At 52.7% G+C, this 21,288-nt stretch overlaps 2 protein-coding genes across 4 annotated transcripts; one reads left to right on the forward strand and one right to left on the reverse strand.

Moving 5' to 3' along the window:
• The first annotated feature begins 4,627 nt into the window (after positions 1-4,627).
• SHFL (shiftless antiviral inhibitor of ribosomal frameshifting) lies at positions 4,628-11,380 on the forward strand. Of its 2 annotated transcripts, NM_001244321.1 has the most exons (8): positions 4,628-4,955; positions 5,427-5,550; positions 5,746-5,795; positions 7,411-7,449; positions 7,593-7,742; positions 8,208-8,311; positions 8,453-8,607; positions 9,199-9,489. In NM_001244321.1, the coding sequence occupies exons 1-8, from the start codon at positions 4,935-4,937 to the stop codon at positions 9,411-9,413; spliced, it is 858 nt and encodes a 285-aa protein (NP_001231250.1). In that variant the 5' UTR covers positions 4,628-4,934; the 3' UTR covers positions 9,414-9,489. The 2 variants fall into 2 exon arrangements, with proteins under 2 accessions (NP_001231250.1, XP_084865302.1); XM_085009176.1 differs by lacking the exon at positions 5,746-5,795 and having other exon boundaries at positions 4,878-4,955; positions 9,199-11,380.
• On the reverse strand, positions 9,449-20,232 carry ANGPTL6 (angiopoietin like 6). 2 transcript variants are annotated; one of them, XM_013987427.3, is made up of 6 exons: positions 20,115-20,232; positions 12,331-12,901; positions 11,471-11,648; positions 10,742-10,929; positions 10,401-10,671; positions 9,449-9,893 (listed from the first exon to the last, which is right to left on the reverse strand). In XM_013987427.3, the coding sequence occupies exons 2-6, from the start codon at positions 12,892-12,894 to the stop codon at positions 9,703-9,705; spliced, it is 1,392 nt and encodes a 463-aa protein (XP_013842881.1). In that variant the 5' UTR covers positions 12,895-12,901; positions 20,115-20,232; the 3' UTR covers positions 9,449-9,702. The 2 variants fall into 2 exon arrangements, with proteins under 2 accessions (XP_013842881.1, XP_003123274.1); XM_003123226.6 differs by lacking the exon at positions 20,115-20,232 and adding an exon at positions 18,413-18,569.
• Positions 20,233-21,288: the final 1,056 nt, after the last annotated feature.

Here is a 21,288-nt window from a genome sequence, read left to right on the forward strand (position 1 = left end):
TGTAATAATATTACTACCTTTATAGGATTGCTAGGAAGATACAAAGGGATACCTAGTTTAAAACACTTGACACAGGAGTTCCCGTCGTGGCGCAGTGGTTAACGAATCTGACTAGGAACCATGAGGTTGTGGGTTCAGTCCCTGCCCCTGCTCAGTGGGTTAACGATCCGGCGTTGCCGTGAGCTGTGGTGTAGGTTGTAGACGCGGCTCGGATCCCGTGTTGCTGTGGCTCTGGCGTAGGCTGGCAGCTACAGCTCCGATTCGACCCCTAGCCTGGGAACCTCCATATGCCGCGGGAGCGGCCCAGAGAAATAGCAAAAAGACAAAAAAATTAAAAAAAAAATAAAACACTTGACACAATGTTGCGGAAAGTGCTAAGATTTCAATTCAAGAGGCACCTCCTCCATGAAGCCCTCCCTGACCACCCTATGCAGATCACATGAAGCCCTCCCTGACCACCCTATGCAGATCAGGTTCTGAGGTGTTATCCTTTCTCACAGATTTCTCATTTATTTTCCCTCTCTGTCTCATATACTATCAATATAATTAAATAACTACTTACAGTATTATCTGCTTCATGTTTCTCTTTCCCATTAAGAGGACTCTGGGAGTACCCATAGTGGCTCAATTGGTTAAGAACCTGGGTAGTATCCAAGAGGATGCAGGTTTGATCCCTGGCCTCAATCAGTGGGTTAAGGATCAGGTGTTGCCACAAGTCATGGTGTGGGCTGCAGACTCAGTTTGGATCCCGTGTTGCTGTGGCTGTGTTGTAGGCTGGCAGCTGCAGCTCTGATTTGACCCCTAGCCTGGGAACTTCTCAGGTGGAGCCCTAAAAAGAAAAAAAAAAAAGAAAGAAAGAAAAGACTATGACTCGGGAATGGTAGAAATGATGCCCAGAACCGTGTCTGCCCCCCGTAAGAGGCGCTTGATGCATGCATGTCAAATTAATGAACGGATGGCTCAAATGGCTCCATCTTTGACTCAATTAGACTAAATTACCAGAGGTTACACTTCTTTTTTTTTGGGGGGGGGGGGTCCTATTTTGGCTATCCCACAGCATATGGAGTTCCTGGGCCAGGGATCAGATCTGAGCCGCACTTGCAACCCTGCCAGGCCAGGGATCGAACCTGTATCCTGGAGATGCAGAGAAGCCACCAGCCTCATTGCGCCACAGTGGGAACTCTGGGGTTACACTTCTTATCACTGTTATCGGCACATCTATTTCATCCCCTTCTATGCCTTTTTATGAAAATAAAGGATAAAATGCAGTAAAGTTCACATCACTGCACCAGCCACATCTGAACAGCCCAAGATGGCCACAAAGCTCAAACAGAGCTACTGGCAGGCAGGCAGCGCCCCCACGTGATCGCTGGGAATCTTTGTTTTTCTGTTCACCTACAAATGCCAAAATTCAACACTTGGGTTGTATCTTTGTCCCTCCAGATTGACTCTCACCCTTCTCCCCCTGCTCTGAGCCCTGAGAGGCTAACTGTGTGACTGACTCCCTTACTTTCCTTACCTTCTGGTGCAGCCAGTGAAAGGCTCCAGCAGGAAATGGTAGGGGAGGAGCAGAAAGAGGACCGTCTTTATCCCCCAATCCCTAGACATGGGCTAGATCTAGTGACTGGATTTTAACATAGAGGATGCAGCAGCAGAAGTGGTGCTATGTGACTCTGGAGGTTAGATTATAAAGATACAACTTCCACCTGGCTTTCCTTCCTCGGATCACTTGTTCTGAGGAGGCCAGCTGCCAAGTTGAGAGTATCAAGCTCAAGCAGCCCAATTAGGGAGGAACTGAGGCATCCGGCCAACAACCAGCAGCCACATACCTGCCATGTGCATGAGCCACCTCGGAAGTAAGATCTTCTAGCCCCAGTCAAAACTTCAGATGACTGAAGTCCCAGGCAACATCTCGATTATAACGTTATAGAGACCCTGAGTCAGAAAGCCCAGTTACTCTTGGATTCCTGACCCAAAAAGCTATATGAACTAAAACGTGTTTCCTTTTTTTTTTTTTTTTTTTTTTTTTTTGCTTTTTAGGGCCACATCCTCGGCATATGGAAGTTCCCAGGATAGGGTTCAAAATGGAGCTGCAGCTGCTGGACATAGACACAGTCACAGCAACACGGGATCCAAGCAGCATCTGCAACCTACACCACGGCTCACAGCAACACCGGATCTTTAACCCACTGAGTGAGGCCAGGGATTGAACCTACATCTTCATGGATACTAGTTGGGTTTGTTTCTTGTTTTAAGCCACTAATGCTTGGGGATAATTTGCTATGCAGCAATAGAGAATTATAATACCTGGTAACAACAGTCCCAGGCTCCCACCTTCTACCTGGAATTCTCCCCCTCGCCACATCCTTCAGATCTCCCCTCAGCTGTTACTTCCCACAACCATTTCTAAACTCCCTTTACCCATCCCCCTACCCAGTTCATTTTTCCTCCTGGCACTTATCTCCTATCCTTGTTTCTTGTCTCCCCTACTAGAATGCTAGCTCGATGAGGATTTGTTTTATTTGGTGCTGTGTCCACAGTGGCTGGCACAGAGTAAGTTCTCACTATGGTGGCCATTATGATGAGAATCTAGCAGACCTGACTTGTAACAGGGCTGTTTTAGGTTCCCACCCGTTTCCTACCTGCTCAATGCCCACCCTAACCAAGGGATGGGATGTAGCCATGCCCTCCCCCTCCACTGGATAAGGAGTAATTGGCAATTATAATGGGAGAGCCCCTCCACACCTCCCCACTTCCCTCAGGATAAAATCCCAGGTCCTATGTGCTGCCTAAAGGCCCCCATCCCTGCTTGCAATCCCACTGGCCAGCCACAAAGAACTGTGAACTATTTATATTCACTAATAGAGCAGGCTCCAGAGAAAGGTGCATAGACCCCACAAACAAAAGGTTGAGGTTCAAGAACACATTAGAACACTTCTCTTTTTTTTGTTTTTTGGCAGCCCCTTGGCTTATGGAGTTCCCAGGCCAGGGATCAGATCCAAACCACAGTTATGACCTATGCTGCAGCTGAGGCAATGCAAGATCCTTAACCCACTGTGCAGGGCCGGGGATCGAACCTGCATCCCAGCACTCCAGGAACACCACCGATTCCGATGCGTCACAGTGGGAACTCCGGAACATTTCTATTTTTTTTTTTTTTTTTTTTTTTAATAATATTTATTTATTTATTTATTTATTTTTGCCTTTGTCTTTTTGTCTTTTGTCGTTGTTGTTGTTGTTGCTATTTCTTGGGCCGCGCCCGAGGCATATGGAGGTTCCCAGGCTAGGGGTTGAATCGGAACTGTAGCCACCGGCCTACGCCAGAGGCACAGCAACGCGGGATCCGAGCCGCGTCTGCAACCTACACCACAGCTCACGGCAACGCCGGATCATTAACCCACTGAGCAAGGGCAGGGACCGAACCCGCAACCTCATGGTTCCTAGTCGGATTCGTTAACCACTGCGCCACGACGGGAACTCCCGGAACATTTCTATTTTTAATGTCCTTTTTTTTTTAGTCTGCTGAGGAATATCTTTATGTACTGAATACATTATTATTAAATAATCTATGGAATCTCTCAGTATAATTGTATTTGTATATAGTTTATACACAAATAGCCACCTGGGGATGGAGCTTGAACATAGGGGTGCTCACTGAAAAATGATTTTTGGAGTCATTTGTCCTAATGCAATTTAGCCCCTCAGAGGGTATTTGGCAGCATCTGGAGACACTTTCAGTTGTCTCAACTGGGGCAAGTGTGCCACTGGCATCTGGTGGGTAGAGGCCAGGGATGCAGCTCAAAACCCTACAATGCACAGGGCAGGTCCCCACCACAAAGAACCATCCAGCCCCAAGTAGAGCTGAGGTTGAGAAGCCCTAGATTAAAGCGCTAGATTCTCTTGATTCTGGGGTCTTTGCAGGACTAGCTCCCTCCTTCCCTACTCCATTCTTCGCTTAGCTGAGACCTCATACTTCAAGGATTCCTCAGAGAAGCCATTTCTGAAGCCTTCAGGCTGGGCCAGAGCCCTTCCTAAGAGCTCCTCTAGCCCCCTCTTCGCCCCCTGCTAGGTTAGAAAAGTTCGGACCCCTGGGGTTCTCAACCTTCCCATTTACAGTGTAAATTCCCTGTAATCCCCTAGACAGCCTAACTCTGGACAACTGCTAGAGACCCCGGGAATTTGTGTTCTTAACAAGCATCTCTTCCTTCCCCCCAGCTGCTTGCCCCTCCTTATCTTACACATAGTAGGTGACCCAGTGACCAGTTAAGTGTCTACAACCTGCCAGGCGCTACTAACTGCTCTACGCAGGGAATCGAATCCTGGCAAACACACACCGCCCCCGCCACCGCCCCGCCGCCAAAATACACCCAGACTGTAGCCACTACCATCATCCCATCTTACAGAGGAGTAAATTGAGGTTCAGAAAGGGGACGTGGCCAGGTAAGAGACTCAGAGCAAGAAAGGGGTCCAGGTGCTGAATACTGCCTGATTCCCGGGGAGGGGAGGGGATGGAACAATGAAATGGGGGGGCGCGAGCTAACGGGGGCGCGGAAACTCGCCGCGGCCTTCCGATGCGGCCCCACCCCCACGAGGGACGTGAAGACGCGGACCCCGCGCAGCGTGGGGACATGTGACCGACTGCAGAGGCCGCGCTGCCTCCCCCGCCCGAGGTCTGCGCGCTCCGCCGCAGGGTGCAGATCGGTGGCGCCCGCCTGGGTTTGGGGCGCAAGAGCAGAGGCGGAGCCAAGGCGGAGCCAGCGCGCCCCGTCCCCCCTTTCCCTATCGAAAGCGAAACGGAGGGCCGGAAAGGAAGGGCGGAGCCCGCCTGGAGGCCCCGCCCCCTGCCCTGCGCGGCGGCAGGACCGACGGGCGCGCCCAGGTAGGGGGTCGCTGAGCGCGCAGTGCGGACCCTCGCTGGGACCTGCGCCGCCACCATGTCTCAGGAAGGTGTGGAGGTAGGAGATGGCTGCCAGTGGGCCGGGGGCCTGCGAGAGATGCTGGGGAGGAGTTCGGGGCGCGAAAGGGGCTTCGCAGTTCCTGGGGACTCCATCTGAAACCCAGACCAATCCTTAGGCTGGCACTCGTTCCCCTCAGAAAGGAGAGTGGCCACCACATGCCCTAGAGCGAAATGCGGCCTCCTCGAGGAAAAGCGGAGGCTGCTGGGTCAAGGGTCAGAGGCCAGGGGTTACCTGGCGGGCCTCCTCTCTTAGCCTAGGACGCTCACCCTGGTCCGCTCCCTCCCCCAGTGCCTTGTAGGGACTTTGGCTTTTTCCAGGAAATGCAGTAGAGGGATTGGGGGGGGGGGGGTGCTGTGCAGAAGCCAAAACCAAGGGTCAAGTTCAGGCCAAGAAAAAGGATGCCTAGGGATGGGGGAAGGGCCATCGCTCCTCTCCTTCCTCCTTCGGAGCCCCCTGTCCCCACCCCAGCTGGAGAAGAGCGTCCGGCGCCTCCGGGAGAAGTTTCATGGGAAGGTATCCCCCAAGAAGGCGGGGACTCTGATGAGGAAATTTGGCAGCGACCACACCGGAGTGGGGCGCTCCATCGTGTACGGTGAGCAGGCCGGATCGAGGGCCTGGTGGGGGTTCTGCAGAGGAGCACTGGAGGGGGGTGTGGTCTGTGTTGGGGGTAGAAAGAAGCGATGAGATCATCTCTTTGGGGAGCGGTCTGTATCAGGGGTTCTGGGGACACTGAAACTCCCACAAGATCTTTCAAGGGCCCTTCACTTACACTTACTCTCCCCACCAGGGGTAAAGCAGAAAGATGGACAGGAACTGAGTAATGACCTGGATGCCCAGGTAAACTGTCCCTCTCCCTCAAAGGATGTGCTAAGGGGAGGGAGAACAGAAGGGTAAGCTCATTCACGCTGAGCCCCCGCTGTGCACTGTCAGTCCACAACTCATGGTACAGCCTCATTCACTTATTCACCTCTCAGTCTTGTATCTGGCTGGCGGGCCTGCAAACAGTAGGTGCTCATTACATGCTGACTGTATTCAGTGGGGGTGAGACAAGAAACTAGCCAGTGAAATGAATCGGGATTAATGTCATTTACAGAGGAGCCACAGAGGTCAGGGAAGGCTTCCTGGAGGAGTTGGAAGGAAGTTGTTCAAGATCAGGGAGGAGTCATCCCTGGGAAGGGGAGGAGTCAGAAAGGGTCTTCCTGGAAGAGGGAGGCTGTGCGAGCAAAGGAACATGCGGACAGGCTGGGATGAGCAGGAGGTGGGGGAGGAGAGAGGGGCAGGGGATCCCAAAGGAATGAATGAATGAATGAATGAAAGGCTTTGAGGCATAGACACAACAGGGCCACTTTGCCCCTTAGATGGCTTTGGTGTCTGGTGCACTGGTTTCACCTGTCTAAAAGGCCCAGCATAGAGTTCTTAAAAAGTGTAATAAAGGATGAATTACACTCTTAACATTCATATATTTACATTTATACATATGATGAGTATGATAAAATAGCAAAGAGTGTCATTGATAAAGCACTTCCCCTGTGGCAGGACTCCAGGACTTTTACCTGTTGACTGATTTCATTGCCACAGGTCCTATGAGACAGGTCCTATTAAGATACTAGCATGTCCATTTTACAGATGAGAAAACTGAGACACAGGGTGATGAAGCCACTTGCCAGGTTCATGCAGAAGGCAGGTGACAGCTGGGATTTGAACCTCCGCCACCTAGAGTCAGAACCTGGGCTCTTAGATGTCCCTCAGTAGTGGGAATGGCTTGGCTACACCCCCACAGCTGGAGGTAATGAGGCCAGGATTTCAACCCCCATCTCCCTAAATCCAGAGCCCAAGCACTTAGCCTAAAGCAGCATGGCCTCAAAGAGGTGACCTGTCACCATGCCAACAAATGTGTGGCATTTGTGAGTAGGACAGGAGCATGGGGTCCAGGCCTGCCCCACCAGGTTCACTCAGGGTAAATTCAGCAAGCCCTCTCCCAGCTCTGGGCCTCAGTTTCCCCATCTGAACAATGGGGGTAATAAATATGCCTACCTCTCAGGGTTGCTCTAAGGACAACTGAAGTCACACATCCTGCCCTGAGGAAATAGATACTTCTCAGTCAATCAACTCCTCCTGAGTTAGGAACACCCTGCTTTTTTTTTTTTTTTTTTTTTTTTTTGCCACTTCACGGCATGTGGAGTTCCCAGGCAAGGGATCAGACCTAAGCCTCAGTTGCAACCTAAGCCGCAGCTGTAGTAATGGAGTATCCTTAAATCGCTGTGCTGGGCCAGGGATCAAACCTGCATCCCAGCACTCCCAGGACACCATTGATCTGGCTGTTCCACAGCAAGAACTCCTAGGGACACCCTACTCTTAATATGGGGCCAGAACCCCCGCTCCCCAGAAGCCCCACCCACAGAAAAGATGCATGAGCCACATCCCCAGTTTCTGCCCTGGTGTCTCCACTTAGGACCCCCCAGAGGATATGAAGCAGGACCGTGACATCCAGGTGAGTCCAGGATGTGGGACGGGAAGGTGAGCAGGGAGGACATCCATGGGGAGGTCCCTAGGTGAGGACGAGGGACGCTGTAGGGGGAGGAAGGGAAAAAGAGGGCTGACAACCCTCCCATCCCCACCTACACCATCCTACAGGCAGTGGCAACCTCCCTCCTGCCATTGACAGAAGCCAACCTACGCATGTTCCAGCGTGCCCAGGAAGACCTCATCCCTGCCGTGGACCGGCAGTTCGCTTGCTCTTCCTGTGACCACGTCTGGTGGCGCCGCGTGCCCCAGCGGAAGGAGGTGATAACCCAACCCCTGACCTTGGTTCTGTCCTGACTCCACTCCCAACCCTCAACCTCAGTGTCCAAACCCTTGACGGAAGAACATCAGCCTCTAAGAACCCAACCCCCGACCTCCAACCTCAGAGATCAACCCGAATCGCATACCCCAACCCCGACTGGACTTCTCTTTCAACTTGAGAAGCTCGACTTTTACCCCAGAGCCTGATCTCGGATTACATAGTTTGACAGCTACCGCAGAAGTCAAACCTGACCCCCCGCAACTACAACCCTATATCTGGCTTCTGAACCCCTTGACCAGTGGTGTGCTTCTGGTAAATGCCTATTAGCCAGCTCTTGTGGGGTGGAGGCAACCCCGGATTTATAGTGTTTGCCAATTTCCATTGTGTAAATCTCACTGTGGTCAACATCAAGCTGTTGGTACTTACCTCTGACCTCAAGCCGGCTCCCCTTTCCGCACCCCCAGGTGTCCAGATGCAGGAAATGCAGGAAGCGCTACGAGCCAGTGCCACCCGACAAGATGTGGGGCGTGGCTGAGTTCCACTGCCCGAAATGTCGGCACAACTTCCGGTGAGGGCACAACTTCTGGTGAGGGTTCTGACCTCTAGTCCCCACTCTCGGCCCCGCCCCACCCCACCCCTGCCCCTCCTAGCCCCGGCCCCACACTGGCCCAGGCAGCCCTTGGACCCTCACGGCCCTCCCCGCCCCCAGGGGCTGGGCGCAAATGGGGTCCACATCCCCCTGCTATGGGTGCGGCTTCCCCGTGTTTCCAACACGGATCCTCCCTCCGCGCTGGGACTGGGACACGGATCGCCGCAGCAACCACACCCACTCCTGCTCAGCTGAGGACTGCTACAACCGGCGAGGTGAGGGCCTGGTGTGTCCCCGTGGCCTTCCCCAACTCTGGGCAGTCTACCTGGCCTTGATTCCTGGGACATCCACCCTGGGGATTTAAGTACCAGGGTTTCTGCTTGCCTCTTCTGCACACCTCCCAAGGCCACATCAGTCCTGGAGGCCCTTTTGTCTCCCAGCGCATCTGCCCCTCCTTCTACATCTTCCATGGTCCTCCAAGTCTCCTTACCTCCAGGTCCCTCAGGACCCTTGCCCCTCCTAACACCCACCTCCCATGGCATTGGCCACCTTCCATTGTCTTACCCATAGGCTCTGTGGTCTCACTCCAGTGGCCCACACCCCAGTGTCCTGTGGCTTCTGCCCTTGTGGTCTCTGCGTTCTTGGCTCCCATTTCGTCTCCCATAGTCTCAGGTGACGCCCATGTACCTGAGTCTCTGGTGGCTTCAACACCTGTGACCTTCGCCTCTGAATCTCCTGTAGCTCTGGCCCATAGCCTATAGCCTCTGCCCCTCCTTCCCCAGAGCTCCCCGTGGCCTTAGCCTCCTTGCCCCCAGAGTCTCATGTAGCATCAAGGTCCAAGGACCTCAGAACCTCTCCCTCCCCAGAGCCCCACGTGCCTGGGACCTCCTGTGCGCACCCCAAGAGCCGGAAGCAGAACCACCTGCCCAAAGTCCTGCACCCCAGCAACCCCCACATCAGCAGTGGCTCCACAGTGGCCACCTGCCTGAGCCAGGGGGGCCTCCTGGAAGACCTGGACAACCTCATTCTGGAGGACCTGAAGGAGGAGGAGGAGGAGGAGGAGGGTGGGCATGGGGAGTGACCCCTGCCAGGTGCAGATGCAAACCAGACACGGTCTGTGGATACTTTGTGTTGTTATAAAATGTGAGCTCAAACGGAGATCTAAATGCCCTTGGGGAGCGGTCTGGGTCTGAGATATTGGCAGGGGGATTCCCGGGTCCTGTGTTCAGGGCCCCCAGGAGCAGATCCACAATGGGAAGAGGTCTGTGGGACATGGCCTGCACTGAGCCATGAAGGAGGTGTGGCCAGGACAACTTGGGCTCCTGCTAACAAACATCCCCCTGGGACCTGGGGGAAAGATGGATAGATGGTCACAGCCTCAGGGGCCGGATCAGCATGGCCGCCTTCTTGAGAGAGTAAGCCCCACCACGAAACTCGGCCCAGTAGACACCGTCCTGGTAGCGGCTACGGTAGTGGCCACCACGATGCCACACACCATTGAGGTTGGAGTGGGCACAGGCATGGTACCACCAGCCTCCCCGCTGGTACAAGGCACAGTTACCTGAAGGGAGAGAGAATCCGTGTTGTCTCACCAGAATTAAAGCCTCTACCAACATCTCATTAGTACAAGGCTTTTGCCAGGCATTCTCTGCCCACCCCACCCCCCAACTTTCTTCAGAGTAAGAGCCTTAATTCCTTCCTTATCCCCTTACCACAGTACAAGTCACATTTTCCCTACTGTTCTTCAAACTAGTAGCTTTACTTCTCACTCCTTTATCAGGGAAAACAACCTTCTCTACTTCCTTTCTAGAATAAGAATCCTAGTTCTCATAGTTCACCTCATCCCAGTCCACCTGCCACCTTTTACCAAGGTAGGAGTCCTGACTCTTACTGCCTCGTCAGAGAATGAATCTGCAACTCCCCACCCTCTCACCAGAATAAGAGTCCTGTCCTCCATTTCCTTGTCTACCCTGATACTTACGAGGGGAAGTCATACCCCACCCCCTTTCATTTCCTCACTAAGTCCTCTATCCCCACCACCACCAGGAGCAGAATAAGAGCTCCTTACCAGAATAGGAGTCTCGATCCCTATCCACAGTGCTGAAAGGCTTGTCGTTATGCCAGGAAAGAGAGTCTCCAGCATCTCCATGGTACTGGCCAAGCCGTAGGCGGTAGTGGTCACTCTCAGGCTCCAGGGAGAAACTGTCATAGTGGGCACGTGCCCCACGGCCTCCCCAGTCTTCAAGGAGAACCAGTAGCTCATGGTCCCCACGGCTGGTCAGCTGATGCACAGGTTCAAGGCCTAGCCAGTATTCCCCATCAGGCTGACCAAAGCCGGCCTGGCAGGGTAGGGAAGTCAGGAGCAAGTCCTCTTCCCTGCCCAGCCCTGTCCCACACACCTGGGCCCACCTTGTAGTGCTGCCAAGTAGTGAAGAAGTTGACAGAGCCATCTTGCCGCCTCTGGATCACAGTCCAGCCTCCACCTTCCAGCTGTTGCTCGCACCATGCTGATACCACATGCCGGCCCAGTCGTAGCTCATATACTCCACTCTGTCCATGGCCTGCCTGGCGGGCCTCTGCACAATCCTTCCATGGCCCTATGGGCACAAGGATGTGAAAGAGACACAGTCTGGACCAATAACTCCTTATAAGGGTAAAGAGTCCTGATTCTCACTGGTCCCCTCACCAGAATAGCAGTCCTGTCTCTCCTACCCTCTCTGCAGAATAAGAGCCTCAATGCCCCTTTTCTTATCTAAATAAGACTATGTCACTCTTCTCTCACTAGACCAAATGTGGAGATTGGGATTCTTAAATCCTTCTCTGGTCTCCTCGCCAGAAGAGAGATCCTGAGCATGGCCCTCTGAACTCCCTCAAATTCTCACCAAAGTAGCAGTCCTAAATTCCCTGCCCCCCTCATCAAAATAAGAGTACCAATCCTATTCTCACACCACAGTAACAATTTGGGTCTTTATCAGAATAAGAGTTCCATCATAATCAGAATAAAAGCATTATTTCTTCCAGTCCCATCTCCATGGGAAGAATATGGCATTTAAGTACAATTTGTTATTTGCCTCGATTCATGCTGCACTGGGAATCTCCTGGCTCCTCAGACCCCCAACAACCCTGCCCTTGTCTTACCTGCAGGCTTGGTAGGTACAGCAGGGTGCCCTGAGGGCAGAGGAGAGGCCAAGGGCACCTGCTGTCTCAGGGTCTGGTCTCTCTGGGGCTTTGGGGCTGAGTTTAGCCTTCTGCTGGTGTCATTAGTACCACCCACCAGACTGACTGGAACCACAGGCACCAGGGGCGGTGGCAGGACCTGGGATAACCAAGAGAGTTACATATGATTGGATTAACCATCAGCCCAGAAGGCTCCGGGCTCCTAAATCTCTCAGCACTCAGGGAGAAGGATAGGGCATGGATTGATCCTCTCCAATTGAGTCTCTAGTGGTCAAAAAGAGACAGAGCTGGGCTTAAACTCCTGCTCTTGCATTCACAGCATAACTGATCTGTGCCTCCAAACTTTTCTGCAAAGTAGGGATAATTAGTACATCCAACACTGAATATTAACTAACTGAATCTGCCCAACAACCCTGTAAGGTAGGCACTGTCACAAAGCAATAATCTCTTAAAACTCAGGGCCAGACAGTCCAGAATTCAGGATAATATGGCAGGAGTTAGAAACAGTAATACAAAGTCACCATGTATATTACCTAACACTCTCTATGAGGTCTTTGGTCTTTATCCACATATTAATTTGCTTGTTTACAGGACCCTATAGGTATTCATATCAGATAGATAGGTAAAGACTTAAGTAGCCACTAGTCGCGTTTTAACTCAAATGAGTTATTGGGGGAGAGGTAGGCATCCGGTTTTTGGAATTTTTGTATTTCAGAACTGCGCATAAGATATCCCGGAGTTTCAGGAGGCCCATCTTCCTGACGATGCTCACAAGAAGTGGCTGCGATTTGCAGGGGGGTGGGACCGCGTTTTGGAGTTACCTGCTGCTGCCCGCCCGCACCCCCCGGGCACAGGCGCTCCAGGCGGGCGATAAGACCACTCTGCTGGCTGACCAGCTGCGCCAGCTCGCGGAACTTGACGTCCAGCTGGTGGAAGCGGACGGCGGCGCGCTGCGCCTCGGCCGAGGCGTTGAGCACTCGCTCCCCGAGCAGAGCCAGCGCGGCGGCGGGTTCCGGCCCCGCCCCCGAGCCCGCCTCATGCTGCAGCTGCGCCCGCAGCTGGCCCAGGCGCGCGCTCAGGCCTCGGCTCTCCTTGCGCAGCGCGCGCACCTCGCCGGCCACGGCGCCGTCGGCGGTCGCCAGCCGCTGAAGTTCGCGCAGCAGCTCCTCGTGGCGGCCCACGCGCAGGCGCAGTGCCTCCACCTCGCTAGCGTTCACAGCCTCGGGTGCCGGGCGCGCGGCCGCCGGCCCGCTCCAACACACGGCGCCGGTGAACTTCTGCGGGGGCAGCACGAAGGTGTAGGTGCAGCGCGGGGCGGCCGCGCGCGCCCCCGACGCGCCCAGCAAGAGCAGCAGCTGCAGCGTAAACAGCCGGGGTGCCGACATGGTGGACCTGCGAGCAGAGTATAAATCTAAAGGAGGGGGACCTCCTAACCCAGACTAGACCCCCCGTTTCTCAGGCCGGGCCAGACCTATCTGCTCCCACGCGGGAACGCGCATGTCTGTACCTGCGTGGATCCAGGTCCACACATCCCACCTCCACCCCTTTCCCTGCCCGGAGGCCGTAGATAGGTACTCTAATAGGATCCAGCCCTGCCCTCTCCACTGAGTTCCAAGCTCCCAGACAGTATGCCACAGCATTAACTCAGCAAGTGTTCACTGAGTGCTTACTGTGTGCTGCCTCAATTCTAGGTGCTGGGAATAGTGGTAAACAAAACACAAAAATCCCTGCCGTGGTAAACAGGGAACAAAATTAAGTTAGGGTTGGAGTTCCCTCTGTGGTGTAGGGGATTAAGAATCAGACTGCAGCAGCTATGGGCACTACGTTGTCTTGGGTTCGATCCCTGGCCCAGGAACTTCCACATGCCCAGGCATAGCTAAAAATAAAAAGATAACAGTAAAGGGCAGATATGGGGATATGGCAGGGGCTACTTGAGAGGAGGAAAGACCTGGAGAAGATGACATTTTTATTTTTTATTTATTTTGTCTTTTTGCCTTTTCTAGGGCCGCTCCTGCAGCATATGGAGGTTCCCAGGCTAGGGGTCTAATCGGAGCAGTAGCCACCGGCCTATGCCAGAGCCACAGCAACTCGGGATCCGAACTGTGTCTGCAACCTACACCACAGCTCACAGCAATGCCGGGTCCTTAACCCACTGAGCAAGGCCAGGGATTGAACCTGCAACCTCATGGTTCCTAGTCAGATTCGTTAACCACTGCACCACAACAGGAACTCCGAAGATGACATTTTTAAACAAAGACCTGAAGGAGGTGAGGGAGGAAACCATTAGGGTGTCTGGGGAGAAGAGGTCATTGGCAAGGGGAATGGAAAGTGCAAAGGCCCTGGAGTTCCTGTTGTGGCTCAGTGGGTTAAGAACCCGACTAGTATCTATGAGGATGCAGGTTCCATCCCTGACCTCACTCAGTGAGTTAAGGATCCAGGGTTGCCACAAACTGCGGCATTGCGATGGCTGTGGCTGGGGTGGCAGCTGCAGCTCCAATTTGACCCCTAGCCTGGGAACTTCGAAGGAAGGGAGGAAGGGAGGGCAAAGGCCCTGAGGTTGGATCTGATAACTGATGGGCAAAGGCCCTTAGGTTGGTTGACTGATGTATTAGAGAAACTTGGAAGAGGCTGGAGCAGAAGCCATGGGAAAACATGTGGAAGGGCATGAGGGGGTTTGAGGGGAACATCTCACTACCTCAGTTTAGCAGTGGACCCTCCATCGCCCAGCATCATCATGTCCTTTTTTTTTTTTTTTTTTTTTTTTTTGGCTGCCCCAAGGCAGTTCCCCAGGCCAGGAATCAGGTCAGAGCCACAGTCTCAACCTAAGCGCAGCTGCAGCAACACCAGATCCTTAACCCACTATGCAGGAGCCAGGCATCAAACTTCTGTCCAAGCAGTCCCAAGATGCCACCAATCCCATTGTGCCACAGTGGGAACTCCTCATCTATGTCTCTTTCTTCACAGCAGATCCAACTCATCACCCAGGCCTGTCGGCTCTTGTGTTTAGACCCTGAATTCTTCCACATTCCTCCCCATGCTTACCCCCTCCCATGACCCAGCTCAAGACACCATCTGGATTTCCTTAAAGCAGCTACTTCCCAGTTCTCCAGACTTTTGTCCTCAACCTCTGCTGGGTTTCTCCCACAGCAGCCAGAGGACGCCTGTGAATGCCCAAATCAGGTCAAGTCCCTCATCTGCTCAGGACCTCTGTGGCTTCCACCTCACTCAGAGGAAAAGCCCAAGTCCCCCCTGTAGCCCACAAGGCCCTCCCTGCTCTGCCCTGTTCCCTCCCTGCCTTCCCTTCCACTCATCTCATTTGATCTGCTCTAGGCACCCTGGCCTCCTTGCTCTTCCTCCAACAAACAAGACACCCTCCAGCCTCAGGGCCTTTGCACTTGCTACTTCCTCAGCCTGAAGTACTCTTCCCTGAATTTATTTCATTTCATTTCATTTTGGCTACACCCACAGCACGCAGAAGTTCTGAGGCCAGGAATCAAACCTGCACTACAGCGGCAACCCAAGCCACATACAGCAGTGACAACTGCTGTGATCCTTAACCTACTGTGCCACCAGGGATCTCCTCTTTACTGAATTTTAACATGGCTACCTCTCTTTTCTTATTCAGGTCTCAGCTCAGCTGTCTCCTCCTCAGAAGCCCACCCTGACTACTCCATTTAGTTGTCTCTCCTGGGTACTCCCTGTCATGATCTATCTTTTTTTTTTTTTTAGGGCCACACCCATGGCAAATGGAAGTTCCCAGGCTAGGGGTCAAATTGGAGCTACAGCTGCTGACCTACAGCACAGCCACAGCAACTTGGGATCCAAGCCTCATCTGCAGCCTACACCACAGCTCATGGCAACGCCAGATCCCAGACCCACTGAGTGAGGCCACGGATTGAACCCGAATCTTAATGGACACTAGTCGGATTTGTTTCCACTGCGCCACAATGGGAACACCTGTCTTTTTTTTTTTTTTTTTTTTTTTTTTTTGTCTTGCTTTTTCCAGGGCTGCTCCCCCGGCACATAGAGGTTCCCAGGCTAGGGGTCTCATCGGAGCTGTAGCTGCTGGTCTACGCCACAGCCACAGCAACTCAGGATCCAAGCTGTGTCTGCAACCTACACCACAGCTCACAGCAATGCCAGATCCTTAACCCACTGAGCAAGGCCAGGGATCGAACCTGTAACCTCATGGTTCCTAGTCAGATTCGTTAACCACTGAGCCACGATGGGAACTCCGGGAACACCTGTCTTTTTATTATTATCATCATTCTTTTTTGGCTGCCCCATGACATATGAATTCCTGGGCCAGGGATCAGATCTGAGCCACAGTTTCAACCTACACCACAGCTATGGCAACACTGGAGCCTTTAACCCACTGTACCAGGCTGGGGATCAAAGCTGCATCCTGGTTCTGTTAAGACGCCACCAAGCCACAGTCATTTTCATTTTAGCATTTATCACTCTGCAGCTGCTTCATTTATTTGCCATTGTTTATGGTCTGAACTTCTCCACCAAAAAATCAGCTCCCAGAGGCTGTGTCTGGGTTTTGTCCTCTGCTCTGTCCCCAGAGCCTAAAACAGTGCTACCTAACCCCCAGCCCTGCAGGATCACACATGGGTCCCCACTGTCTTCATTCCTGGGATTCACAAACTTGCAGCCTTGAAGATGGGGATATACTTCCCTCCCATGTGCACTTGCTGACATTCAGACCACATTCCACGTGTTATCCCTGTCTGCACCAGTGTCCGCTATGTCCAAACCCACACATCCATTGGCCACAGAGGCATGTGTCTTGAGGTCTGCATTGTCACACACATTGCCTCATTTGCACACCCAATACACATTCCTTGAGCACCTTTTGTGTGCCAGAAGCTGTTCCAGGAGATGGGGACACAGCTGTGACCAACACAGATAAAGTGCCTGCCCTGGTGGAGTAGGTTGGGAAAACAGACAGTGGGGAGGTCAGAGGCTGATAAGTGCTTAGGAGAAAAATAGGGAAGTGAGTGGGAGAGCTGGCCTGGGGACTGGGTGTTTTAAATAGAGGAGTCAGGGAGTTCCTGCTGTGGCACAGTGGGTAAAGAATCTGACTGCAGCAGCTTGGATCACTGTGGAGGCATAGGTTCAATCCCTGGCCCAGCACAATAGGTTAAAAGATTTAGCATTGCTACAGCTGTGGCTCAGATTCAGTCCCTGGCCTGGGAACTTTCGTGTGCCTCAGATGTGGCCATTAAAAAAAAAAACAAAAAAACTGTGAACTATATCTAGTCACTTATGATGGAGCATGATAATGTGAGAAAAAAAGAATGTATACATGTATGTGTAACTGGGCCACCTTGCTGTACAGTGGGAAATGGACAGAACACTGTAAAGCAGCTATAAATAGAAAAAAATAGTATTATAAAAAATACTAGGGCGCAGCTGAAACCAATCTGACTAGGAACCATGAGGTTGTAGGTGCGATCCCTGGCCTCGCTCAGTGGGTTAAGGATCCGGCGTTGCCATGAGCTCTAGTGTAGGTTGCAGACGCAGTTCAGATCTGATGTTGCTGTGGCTGTGTCGTAGGCCGGCAGCTGTAGCTCTGATTAGACTCTTAGCCTGGGAACCTCCATATGCCGTGGATGCGGCCCTAGAAAAAGACAAAAAGACAAAAATAAATAAATAAATAAGTAAATTTTAAAAATAAATAAAAGAAAAAATAGAGAAGTCAAGAGTTCCCTGATGGCTCAGCAGATTGGGAGGCTGTTGTCTTCACCGCTATGGCTCAGGTCACGGCTGTGGCTTGGGTTCGATCCCTGGCCCTGAAATTTCTGCATGCACAGCCAAAATAGATAGATAGGGAGTTCCTGCTGTGGCCAATGGGATCAACAGCAGCATCTTGGGAGCACTAGGACGAAGTTTTGACCCCCCCCCAGCCCGGCACAGTAGGTTAAGGATCCAGCGTTGCTGCAGCTGCTGTCAAGACTTTGGCTTGGACCTGATCCCTGGCTGAGAACTCCATATGTCTTGGGGCAGTCAAAAAAGAAAAAAAAAAAAAATAGGAGTTCCCATTCTGGTTCAGCAGTAATGAACCCAACTAGCATCCATGAGGACATGGGCTTAATCCCTGGCCTCTCTCAGTGGGTTAAGGATCCCACATTGCCATGAGCTCTGGTGTAGGTCGCAGACATGGCTGGGATCCCGTGTTGCTGTGGTCGTGGTGTAGGCTGGCAGCTCCAGCTCTGATTCGATCCCTGGCCTGCCTGAGAACTTCCATATGCTGTAGGTTCAGTCCTAAAAAGACAAAAAAAAAAGATAGACATACAGGTAAATAGGGGAGTCAGACTTCACGCAGATGACACTGGAGCAAAGACTTGAAGGAAGAGAGCGAAAGGGAAGAGCATTCAGACAGAGGGAACAGCAAGTTCAAAGGTCCTGAGGTGGGAACCTTAGCTGCCATGCCCAAGGAATAGCAGAGAGGCCAATCAGGCTGGAACAGAGTGAGTGAGGGGGAGAGAAGGAGGAGGTGAAGACAAGGAGGTGAGTGGGGGGACCAAGTGTGGAGGGCCTTGTGGGCTTCAAGGAGGATTCAGGGTTTTACTCTGAGTCGTGTGGGAGCCATGGAGGGTTCTTAGCTGGACAAAGGCATATTCACCACCGTATTTATACACCAAGCACAACTCCCAAGGGCAGAGCCGGATCCTCTCCTTGACCCCCTCAAAAACACCAGGCCCCCCACAACAGAGATGGGTCAGACTCCTTGGAACAAGAGTGTAGGATCTATACTCTAGATCCTGGATCTGCTTGCCTTCCAGGATCTCAGCCTGGGGTGAAGAGGAGGCCTGGGGAGCCCCCCAGCCAAGCCAAAGCCCAGGTTTCCCAACAGATTCAGCCTCCACCTGCCCTCCCACCCTCCTGCCGTCTCACCTCTCACGACCAAGACCCTGAGTCCAGTAAGGCCTGCAGCAGGCACAAGAAGTCCAAGGATGAGCCAAGGGTCCCGCAGGACCTCTGGACTGGAGAAGGGGAGAGGCTGGTGGGACAGCAGGAGGGAGGAGGCTTGGTAACCACTCCAGGCCACTCTGAGCCTGGGACTAGAGTGTGATGCTAAGTCCTGGAGCCCCAAGTGTAAATATTTAGCATTTCCCACATGAGAACTTGAAGCAGAATTGCCAGACTCCCCTGCCCAGGCCACCAGAGCCTGATAACACAGGTCAGTGTCCTGGACGTTCCCCCTACAGCAGAGCATAGAGCGTGGGAGGCTGAAGGCCCCAAGAGGCTGCGGGGAATCCTAGCCTCAGACACATGCCTGTGTGTGTATGCACATACAAACACACACACACACACACACACACACACACACACACACACACACGCACGCCACAGAGAATAATAATAGCAAACATCAGCAGCACCTACTGCTTGTCAGGCATGACTCTAAACTCTACCTTTTGTAGCTCATTAAATCCCAGCAACCTGAACTGGTTTCTGTATGTAGCCATATTTTACAGCAAGGAAAACTGAGCCTCAGAGAGGGTCAGCAACTTGCTTGTGGTCACACAGCCAAAGAAAGTGTCCTCAATGGGATTCAGCCCAGGTAATATGACTCCAGAACTCAGACACATATACCAAGACAGACATACACACACCCATGTGCACATAACAGTGTAGCACAGAGATATGCAGATACCCAATGAAACATCCAAACCAACCCAGGAAGCAGTTAACATAGATAGATGGAATGTGTATGTGTGTGTCTGTGTCTATGGATTTGCCTGGCATACACACAATTGGAGTTCCCGCCATGGCACAGTGGGTTAAGAATCTGACTGCAGGAGTTCCAATTGTGGCTCAGTGGAAACAAACCCAGCTGGTATCCATGGGGATGCCAGTTCAATCGCTGTCCTCGATTACTGGGTCTAAGGATCCAGTGCTGCCACAAGCTGCAGTGTAAATCGCAGACTCAGCTTGGATCTAGCGTTGCTATGGCTCTGGCTGTGGCCAGCAGCTGTAGCTCCAATGTGACCCCCAGCCTCCTGGGAACTTCCATATGCCTCAGGAGTGGCCCTAAAAAAAAAAAAAAAAAATCCAACCACAGTGGCTCCGGTCACTGCGGAAGTGCGGGTTTGATCCTGGGAGGGCACAGTGGGTTAAGATTCTGGTGTTGCTGCAGCCATGGCGTAGATTGCCACTGTGGCTCAGATTTAATCCCTGGCCCAGCAACTTCCATATGCCGAAGCACAGCCATAAAATTTAAAAAGTCATAATTTTTTAGACACAACTGGAAACACAGCACAGATTTGAGCAGCAATTATGTGTTCAAAATGTGGTTACACACACACACACACAAACACAACCAGGACTTAAAGGAAAACACCCTGTGGGCTGAGTGGGTCTGTATCTGTGTCTGCGTCAGACACGTAGACACCCAGGTACACGAGGTCACACACTGGCAAGAGCAGAGACACAAACCAGGTGCACAGCAAGCCCCTGATGCCTGCCAGCCTCAGCAAGTTTCCATTTATCTCCCACACACACTCTCACATCCTCACACAGGTCAAATCCTGCAGGGATGAAAACAGGCAGAAGTAACTACACAGTCATCTCGCAGAGGTACAAAGTGACTCACGTAGAGGCCCCGCCAGGCTAGGGTCTCCGACTTGTAGGAAGGCCTCCCCGACCAGCAGACACACTCTCAGGGAGCAGTCTCCTTCTCCGTCTTCTTCAGTTCTTCGTTCTGGACTCGTAACCCGAGTGGCCTCCCGGGCTGAAAGAGGAAATGGTCGTCCCAGATCTGAGAGAGGCTGCCAGGCTGGGCTCCCGGCCTGGGCTGGGGGGCCCCCCTACACTGGGCCCCTTGGCCCCCCACCCATAGCCCCCTCTGACTTCCCCCATTGGCAACAGAGAGAGAGGGAGTCTGAGAGACAGAGAAGGAGAGATGGGGAGAGAGATGGGCATCAAGGAGAGAAATGAGGATAGAGACAGAGAAAGAGGAGAAAGATGGAAATGTATAGATGAATGAAGGAGACAGTTGATGGCAGAGACAGCTGGGGAAAGGGAGACAGAGACAGGGAGAAGACAGAGATGGGGGGAGAAGAGGGAAGAGGAGAAGGAACTGGAGTGGAGATATGGAGAGGGGAGGCAAATGGTGGGGGAGACAGTTGGGGGAGGGGAAGCAAATGAGGGAAGGAAACAGATGGGATAGGGAGAGAGATGTTGAGGGGATCCCTTCCCCCCACCCCAAGGTTCTGGGGAAGAAGCCAGAGGCCTGAGGCCAAGGCTGGGGATTTGAGCGGAAACTGGGAGGGGGTGAATTATTCACTAAGCGCCCGCCTTGCCCTGAATTTCCAGAAGGTGATGTGGAATTTCCATCCCTCAGCCCGTCCGCAGACAAGGCTCCCGCGGAGGACAGCTGGGGGCCCAAATAAGCAATAACTGCCAAGGCGCTACCCCCTTCTCAGGCCCCCAAGTGCCTGGCGCCAGTGCGCCAAGTATTGTGCATACGTCATCTCTCTTAATTTGTGGATCAGGGAGGAAGGAAATGGTTATCATTCTCACTTCAGGATATTTTAGGAGCCTCCCAAAATCGCACAGCTGGTGGAAATGGCCGAGGTGGGATTCGAACTTGTAGTAATTCATTTCTCCGAAGCTCCCCGCGCGGTGCAGCCCCGCCCTGATTTCCGTGGAAACGAGTACCAGTGTCTCCATAGTAACGCCTCCGACGTTTCCCCCGCCTTCCAACCTGGTGCGTGTGCCCGTGTTATGACGTCATCACGCAGCGTCTCTTTACGTAAGCGCCTCGT

Source organism: Sus scrofa, chromosome 2, assembly GCF_054392235.1.
Source record: "Sus scrofa isolate SSC_HxYL_T2T_F1_AM1 chromosome 2, Sscrofa_HxYL_maternal_Yorkshire_Landrace_v2.0, whole genome shotgun sequence".
Taxonomy (NCBI): domain Eukaryota; kingdom Metazoa; phylum Chordata; class Mammalia; order Artiodactyla; family Suidae; genus Sus; species Sus scrofa.

Coding starts and splice junctions, on each gene's coding strand:
- SHFL (NM_001244321.1), top strand. CDS start 4,935: ATGTCTCAGGAAGGTGTGGAG. Junction 5,551..5,745: donor GGGGCGCTCCATCGTGTACG/GTGAGCAGGCCG, acceptor TCTCCCCACCAG/GGGTAAAGCAGAAAGATGGA. Junction 7,743..8,207: donor GCGTGCCCCAGCGGAAGGAG/GTGATAACCCAA, acceptor CCGCACCCCCAG/GTGTCCAGATGCAGGAAATG.
- ANGPTL6 (XM_013987427.3), bottom strand. CDS start 12,894: ATGTCGGCACCCCGGCTGTTTACGCTGCAGCTGCTGCTCTTGCTGGGC. Junction 10,930..11,470: donor TGTACCTACCAAGCCTGCAG/GTAAGACAAGGG, acceptor TTGTGCCCATAG/GGCCATGGAAGGATTGTGCA. Junction 10,672..10,741: donor CTACTTGGCAGCACTACAAG/GTGGGCCCAGGT, acceptor CTACCCTGCCAG/GCCGGCTTTGGTCAGCCTGA.